At 43.3% G+C, this 8504-nt stretch overlaps 1 protein-coding gene across 1 annotated transcript; it reads right to left on the reverse strand.

The window, feature by feature from the left end:
• Positions 1–541: 541 nt before the first annotated feature.
• Positions 542–4231, reverse strand: LOC147978830 (protein FAR1-RELATED SEQUENCE 5-like). Its single transcript, XM_087514909.1, has 6 exons — positions 3856–4231; positions 2853–3310; positions 2451–2727; positions 2258–2336; positions 1724–2099; positions 542–571 (listed from the first exon to the last, which is right to left on the reverse strand). The coding sequence occupies exons 1-6, from the start codon at positions 4229–4231 to the stop codon at positions 542–544; spliced, it is 1596 nt and encodes a 531-aa protein (XP_087371035.1).
• Between the last annotated feature and the right edge of the window lie 4273 nt (positions 4232–8504).

Genomic DNA, 8504 nt, shown 5'->3' on the forward strand with positions numbered 1-8504 from the left:
CCAGTCCTTTGGCCTGTGAATTCGAAGCATTAGTTTCATTGTAGATTTGATTTCATACAGATTTTTAGGTTTGATAATGATTGGAACAATTCCGTAAATATTTGGTTGTAAGAATGTTTTAGTGATTTGTGTATCTATAGGTGCAGCACTATTACTTATGATATTGTGGACAAATGTATTTGGTGTGAAGAATGATTTGGCTTTGTGAATTTCAATGTACTGCATCGTTTTCAGTATCCATGTGTTGCATGTTTTTTCCCCAACAGATGTACCTGAACTTCTCCCTCGGTTATGGTCGAACTGCTTGATTTTTTTGTGTTGTTTATTTTTGGGCCCCAACATATGATCGTTGACTTGAACTTCTGCTTTGAGATGTGGCTGGGCAGCTGGTTTCAGATGGATAGGATATTCTGTGTTGTGTAATGTATTGGTAATTTTGAACCCAACCAATATGTATGCTTTTGCATAGAATCTATATTTTTTTTTCAAGTGCGAATGTATTTCAGCTGTAACTTTGTGCAGAAATATTCTTGATGTTTCTTTATCTTTTGTCGGCATTGTACATGAACTTCTGCACGTATCCAAGCACAACTTCACATTTGAATGCGTTGTCTTAGGCTTGCTAACCTTAGTTTATGCGGCGAAACTTTATTTTTTAAGTATATTTTTTCCTACATCAATTTTATATACCAGAACTTCTTATGTAAGCTGACCTGAACTTCAAAACGGTATGATTATTTGCTGATTGCTCTTTTATGGAATACAACACGAGCACCTCCTGTCATAATATACCAGGACTTCTGCAGTAAGCTTACTTGAACTTCACAGTGTATGTTTTTCATGTTTGTTCTTGCTTGCACTTTCATGCAATACATCACCAGCACATCACTTCCTCGCATAACATACCAGGACTTATGCAGTAATATTACTTGAACTTCATAGTGTATGCTTTTCAATTTATTACTGCTTGCACTTTCATGCAATACATCACCAGCACATCACTTCCTCTCATAACATACTAGGACTTCTGTAGTAATATTACTTGAACTTCACAGTGTATGTTTTTCAATTTATTACTGCTTGCACTTTCATGCAATACATCACCAGCACATCACTTCCTCTCATAACATACCAGGACTTCTACAGTAATATTACTTGAACTTCACAGTGTATATTACCAGGGAATGACATAATGTTATGCACATTGACATGACATAAGTTTTCATTGTGTTAATTGACATATTCTAACTGTTCATCAGCCTTGCGCTCCTCCTAGGCTTTGGTGGTAGAGGTTTTTGCTTGACATGTACCTCTTCCTTTTCATCGTCCTCTTCCTCTTCATTGTCCTCTTCCTCTTCATCGTCGTCTTCCTCTTCGTCATCCTCTTCCTCTTCGTCTTCCTCTTCTTTGATGGTGTCTTCATCTTCGTCTTCGTCTTCATCTTCCACCACTTTCTTGTTGATGGCTCTAGGTTTTGCTTTATGTTTCTTCTCTGTCTTTTTTCTTGTCTTTTCAGCATCTGCGCGCTCTGGGCATGTTCTTGCATTATGTGGTTCATACTCCTTGCATATGCTACAAAGTCTGCTGCTTGCTTTCTTTGGGGTGGTCCCTTCTTTTGTTCCATAACTTTGGGCTGCTGTTTTTGAGATTTGGGTTGCTTGACCTCCTCATCATTGTTTCTTTCCAAGAGTGTTGGACAGGTCAGCTTGTTGTGTCCCACAACCTGGTTGCACACACTACATTTCCTGTGTCCAAGTGGCACTCCATTCTCATTGAACACGACGACTCTTCCTGCAGGTGGTTCCTTTATTTGAGCTCTCTTGTCACTTTTCTTTGCTGCAGTAATTTTCTTCCTACCCTTTGTTTCAGAATACATCGGGAGTTTCATCGTCTCTTGCTGTCGCTGCTCCATTGATTGGCCATCACCCTGCTTGCATTGGTTGGCTTCAGCGGCGGTGTTGAGCATTTCAGCTGCATAATAATGAAGGTCATCTTCAATTTCAGTGTCCTCTTCAGCCATCCTTTCATCAGCATCCGCTTGATTTGCTGAATGTATTGCATCAAGCTCTTCCACGAGCCTCTTGAGAACATAGTAGGCTCTGTCATATTGCTAGTCACATCTCATTACTTTCTTGTTAACCATCAAATTCAGCTGCAGCAAGATGTCTTGCTTCGATAGCCTTGAGCTGCCATCCGATGTGGTTGTGTTGTAGTCCCTTGTATCAAAGTTGGTTGTGATTTTGCAGTCTTTGTGTACCGTTTGAGGATATACTTGTTTGGAAATTTGTCAGGCTTGAGGTAGTCCAGTATGTTCATGATGTGAAGGCAGAACAGTCCTGCATTTTTGTGATGAATGCAGAATACATAGTTTGTGAGACAACAATGAGTTACATAAATTTTGATATAATACTACTAGTCTAGCTATTTAATGAGTTTGTTTTTTCGCTCACCTGTGTGTGTCCAGAGCTTGCATTCACACTCATATATTTCATTCTCTGGGTCAGCTACAACCTGGAATTCATGCTTTGACCAGGAAAATCTTTCTTCATCATCATGGTCAGGCTTGTTGTGGTAGTACACAAGGTACTTAGTGGGCTCTGCTGTACGCTTTGCGCGAAATAGCGTGGCCTTTCTCATCCTATTCCTCATCTCGGTGTACACGGCTCTCGTGTACTTGATAGACATGTCTTCCTCGTAGTCGTAAGTTGTTTTTGTCAAAGGATTGGTCTGCACATGTCAAAAAGTGAGATATTAGTCGAAGCAGAGTCATGGGTTTCATTTTTTTAAATTCAAAGTGCACATGTTGAAGGTAAAAAGAACATGATGGGGGTGTTTTGTACTTGTCATCATACCATGCTGGTCATTGTTTGCTCGTTCTCCTTTTGCATCCGAGTTTGTATGCAAGCATTGACCTGCCTAGCAAACTTGTGTAGGTTCTGGGTCCCCTTGACAAACCCTTTCTTTAGCACGTGGTTCATGCTCTCGCTTCGTTGTGTTGAAGTCATTCTAGCACAGAAAATGTTCTTGTAATATGCTGAAATCCACATCTTCCTATCACTCCAGAGCTGCATCATCATCTGGTCGTTCTCCAGGTTGTAGTTGTGCACGAGTTTAGCCCAGGCATCTTCAAACTCCGTTGGCATCAGCGGCCAGTTTAATGTAGCTGTGAACTCCTCTTTGAATGTTCTATACTTTTTGTACAGCAACGCGAGGTATTCCCTGTACTTCTTCATGATGTGCCAACGGCATAGCTTGTGGACGGTGGATGGAAATGATTGTGCTATAGCTTTCGCCATAGATGGGCATTGGTCTGCATGAATTAAAAAAATGAAACTTAATTCTTTTTTTGTACTGATGGTGAACTTATGTTGTACAAGTACTTGAACTACACATCTTGGCAGTATGGTATCTAAGAATGTCACATGTATTTTTTTCTTTACAGCAGTGTTGCTGAACTTCTGTGGTACCAGTGCTTGAACTTCAAAGTTAGTAGTAGGACAAACTAGTAGTGTCGCACTCAAAAATATTCTTAAAGCATTGTTGTTGAACTTCGGTGGTAGCAGTGCTTGAACTTCATATAAATAACTATATTTTTCTGAACATGTTACATATATTTATCTTACAGCTTTGTCCTTGAACTTTTATGATTCATGTATTTGAACTTCACATTCATAACTAATTTTTTTCTAAACATGTGACAGATAATTTTGCTTTCTTGTACTGCAAGTTGCACTTCTGTGCTAACAGTGGTTGAACTACATTCTTTACATTATTTTCAGACAAAACCAATGTACCCAACACAGACCCATAGACTGAAAAGATGATGAAACTTGAAGAGTTTTTTTTTGAACTCACCTATTAGAATGCAAGTTGGGTACTTGTTGTTCATGCACCGTGGAAATGTATCGAACAGCCACTTGAATGACTTTGCATCTTCACCTCTTATTAGGGCAACAGCAAATATCGTTGACTGCAAGTGATGGTTTGTTCCAACAAACACTCCTAGAGGCATATGAAATCTGTTGGTCTTGTAAGTTGTGTCGAATGTTATGCAATCGCCAAAGTCTTGATAGGCTCCTCGGCAGCTTGCATTGGACCAGAAAATGTTTTTAATTGACTTGTCCTTGTCCACTTGGATGTCATAGAAAAACTCATCATTTATTGCCTTCATGTCTTTGAAGAATGAAACAAGTTTCAATACATCATCCAAATCATCGTTCCTTGCATTCATGGCTTTCCTGCAAATCACATGCAAACATGCATTTGTTTATTTTTTTCTAGCAAAGGGTTGTGAGCTAGGATGATATTTTACATTGCAGTATGTGGGTGTTTGAATACTTACTGATTTAGTAGGTCTCATCCGGTCATGCTTAGGAAGTAGCTTCCATCTTCATTTTCAGATAGCATGGACATGATTGTTGTGTGCTTGACATCATGGTACTTCAGGAGCTTTACGTACTCTAAAATAGTGGGGTCATAATTCTTGTGTGAGTGCAAGAATACCAGCATGTCATCAGTTTGCATGAGTTCGTGATTATGATTGTACTCAATGTCCACTGCCACGCATGTGTCATCCTCCTGCACCTTCACCCTCATTCTTGCATTGCAGCCTGTCCTCTACGATGTTTTGTTTCGCTTCATGTTGGTCTCTGAAATAGAAGATGTGTGTATCCCTTGGAAGGCGCAAACAAAATACTTGTGGTTGTCATTTCCCCCCGTCTTACTGATTCCAAAACCAGCGTGTCTGGCTTATCTGTTATAAAATTCCCTTACTTTCTCTACATCTTTGAATCACATCTTTAGTCTTGGTATTAGATAATCCGGTAGATCCGGCGTCTGCAGAAAAAGAAAAAAATAATCCAAATAGCACATTAAAATGTTGTTTATGAACTTGTTATCCTGGAGGGAGCAGAAAGTTTGCAGATAATACAAGATGCGTATATAAATATTTTTTGTTTCACTTACATGCGTGTATGATCGCAACTCCGCAGGTGTCGGCTGTTGTCCTCTGGGATGGGGCATGGCGGAGTAATCATAGCAGGATGCAGCAGTGGATCACGAGGAAGGAGGGCTGAAGATGGCCTCTCTCTTGTTTGCGTCCTTTTTGCTTGAGGTGGTTGTGGAGGTATTGCGATCCTGGTCTTGGTTTGCTCTTTTGTTTTGTGAAGCAATCCATCTACCTTACGCCATGTACAATTCTGACTTGTAGCAGCAGCATCATGATCCAACGGTGGTAGTGTGCAGAGCACTCTCCTCCGTGTATGTTGCTGTTGGATTTGTCCTGGGATCCGGTTTAGTTGCTTCGCTTTGGCATTGATGAGGCACACCAGGATAACCTCCAAAATTACACATAGGACTTGAGCTAACCCCCTCCTCCATCGGCGTGCTTGGGAGTCTACTGGTGGATACAAAGAATCCGTGGGGGATTTCCAGCGTCACCCAATTAGGTGGAGGCGCAAACTTGTGCGAATATGGCTGTGACCCAGCATCTTGGAAGTATCCGTGCATTTGAGGTGTGACCCATTGAGGGGGTGGTGCAACGCGTACAGGCTTTGGATTGTGTACTTGCTGCTGGGAACTTCTAAGCTTCTTCATGCGTCTCTCATCTTGCTGACATAAAGAAAAAAATGTCTATTAGCACACAAGTTATATCTGCCTATACCTTTGTAACTGAACTTAGCATTATTCATAGCCTGAACTTCTCATATAAAAGTGGTGAGAGCCATCACACTATGCACTGAGCTAAGCATCTGCCAATACTTTTGTACCTGAACTAAGCACCCTTCACAGAATGAACTTCACATCCTGTTTTAATTCTACAATATTTGATTACTTATATGTACCTGAACTAAGCACTGTCCACAACCTGAACTTCTTGTTTTGCAAAGGGGAAATACTTTCTACAGTTAAAAAACCTGAACCTTCATGAGTTTGAATGGTTGGACTGCTAGCGCATACCAACCTGACCTTCATGTCATATCACATGCATGTTTTATTTTCCTTTTATTTTTTTGCATAGAACCAGATACATACCAACTTGAACTCTAGCACACTTACTAGTTGAACTTCACATGGCTTTTCCACATGTGAATGTGAATGCGGGCAGATTTTATAGTGTCTGTAGCCTGGACTGAGGCTCACATACTACCTGAACTTCACATGCCTGTAAGCAGGCAGATTTTACAATGTTGTTTTGTAGCCTGGACTAAGGCTCACACACTACCAGAACTTCATATGGCTGTAAGCAGGCAGATTTTAAAAAATCTTTGTAGCCCGGACTGATGCTCACACACCACCTGAACTTCACATGGCTGTAAGAAAATAATAAACAGAAGGAAGAAGTTCAACCATACCCTGGCTAGAAGTTTGGCCAACCTTTTTCCAGCTGCTGATAGGCCACCTTGTGAGCAATTTGTCGGAGAGCTAGGAGAGGAACCGCATGACAATCCATATCTTGCATAGGGCGCGAAGTTCATCTGCACGAAGCAAGAAGGCCAGGGAAGGGAATATTGAAGAAGAAGGCAACAAGTGGGAGGAAGTTCATGTACTGTTGCTGGATTTGAAGGCGCCGCCAATGCTGCCTCCGCCGCGGAGTTGCTCCGTTGGCCGCGTCGTTCGCCATAGCTTCCGTCGGGGACGTCATCTACTCTGCCAAGGCATCGGGCAGTGAGGATGGAAGGAGGATGTGGCTTCCGGAAGTCCATGGCAGCTTCGCCCGTCCAGGCGACGCGGGCTCCCTCGCGCCGGTGTCCGCCGTCGCTCGCTCGCCCGCGCCGGTGGTCGGCCAGGAGGTGGGACGGAGGGGTGGCGGCGAATCCGGTCGACCGGGCTCTGGAAACGGAGGGGAGGCGGCAGATCCGGCCAGCCAGGAGCTGGAGACGGGGGGAGGCGGCCGATCCGGTGAAGATCGGCGACGACCACAGGGGGAGGTCGGGGATCGAGGGGAGGAGCGGCGAGAAGGGGGCCTGGGGCGGCTCGGGATCGGGATCCTGTCGGGGGGCTCGGGATCCAGTGGATCCTGTCAGGCCGGCGGCAGTTTGGAAGTTCGGGAGGGCCCTGTCGGGCCCTATATAGGGGCTGTTGTGATCCAAATAACTATTCTAATCCTGGGATTAGAATAGTGTTGTCCTATATATATATATATATATATCGGTTCTACGAGAAATTCTATTTATATATATGCATAACATATACAATATGTAGTAGCGTAAAATATGTTTCAAATCAAAAATAATTAATAAATGGAAAATAGAAAATTAAAAGGAAAAATAAATCATAAAACCGTAAACTTTTTAGTTCTGGTTGGTGTTACCAACCGGGACTAAAGGTCACCTAGCCCCCGGCGCGGGCTCGTGCCACGTGGTGGGCCTTTTGTCCCAGTTCATGTGGAACTGGGACTAAAGCGGAAGGACCTTTAGTGCCCACCCTTTAGTGCCGGTTCCAGAACCGACACTAAAGGGCCTTACGAACCGGGACTATAGCCCATTTCTGCACTAGTGATGGTAGCCCGAGTACGCATCCAAAAAGCATAAGAGGTCGTGGCCGGTCGTGGGATCGATAATCTGATCAATCCATGGCAATAGGAAGGGGTCCTTCAGACAGGCCTTGTTGATGTCTTTGAAATCGATGCACAAGCACGAGGATTTGTCCTTCTTGGGCATCATGACGAGCTTTGCTAACTAGTTTAGATGTTTAGCTTCTTGGATGAATCCGGCCTCCAGTAGTTTGGCTAGCTCTCCCCCACTTCTTGCCTCTCCAGCTCAGAGAACCTCCACGGTCCTTGTTTGTCTGGTTTAAAACCCTCAATTATGATCAGGTTGTGATGTGGGAGGTTTCTTGGGAGGCCTGGCATGTTGGAGGGGTGCGAGGCGAAGATGTCCCAATTTTCATGAAGAAAGTCGCGTAATGCCACGTCTAGTGTGGTGTCAGACGGGTTCTGATAGTGGTCATTTTAGATGGGTCGTTGGGGTGAACTTGGAACTTGATGATCTCATCAACTAGTTTGAATGATATTTATTTTGAGTGGTTGGTGAGGACAACATCGTCATTATCAACGGTTGCCCGCAGCTCGGATAGTTGCTCAATGGCTAAGGCCTCGGGTTCGGCCTTGAGGGCCAAGGTTGCAGTCTTGTCCTTGGCTTTGAACGAACGGTCAGGGTTGCCATCTATCGTGATCACGTCGTCAGGCCCCGGCATTTTTAGCTTCATATACGCGTAGTGGGGGACAACTGAAATTGATGAACATCGATTGATCGAGGAGCGCGTGATAGCCACTCCGAAACGGTACTATATCAAAGGTTAGCGCCTTGATAATGTAATTATGGGGAGTTCCAAACACCACGTCAACCGTGACTTTTCTGGTGTAGTGTGCTTCCTTGCTGGGGACAATAACCTTGAAGGTTGTCCTACTCGGCTGGATGTGGGAATTGTTGAACTGCATTTTTTGGAGTGTATCCTCATAAATGAGGTTGAGACTGCTGTCCCCATCCATTAGGACCTTGGAT

Source organism: Triticum urartu, chromosome 3A, assembly GCF_056163025.1.
Source record: "Triticum urartu cultivar PI428250 chromosome 3A, HENAU_Tu73, whole genome shotgun sequence".
Lineage (NCBI taxonomy): Eukaryota > Viridiplantae > Streptophyta > Magnoliopsida > Poales > Poaceae > Triticum > Triticum urartu.

Bases quoted from the DNA above. Each gene is read 5' to 3' on its own strand.
- LOC147978830 (XM_087514909.1), bottom strand. From the start codon at position 4,231: ATGAATGCAAGGAACGATGATTTGGATGATGTATTGAAACTTGTTTCA. The intron at 2,337-2,450 runs GTGAGCGAAAAA...ACAAAAATGCAG, and splicing joins CAAGCTCTGGACACACACAG to GACTGTTCTGCCTTCACATC. The intron at 572-1,723 runs GTTGTGGGACAC...GGATACGTGCAG, and splicing joins AATGTAGTGTGTGCAACCAG to AAGTTCATGTACAATGCCGA.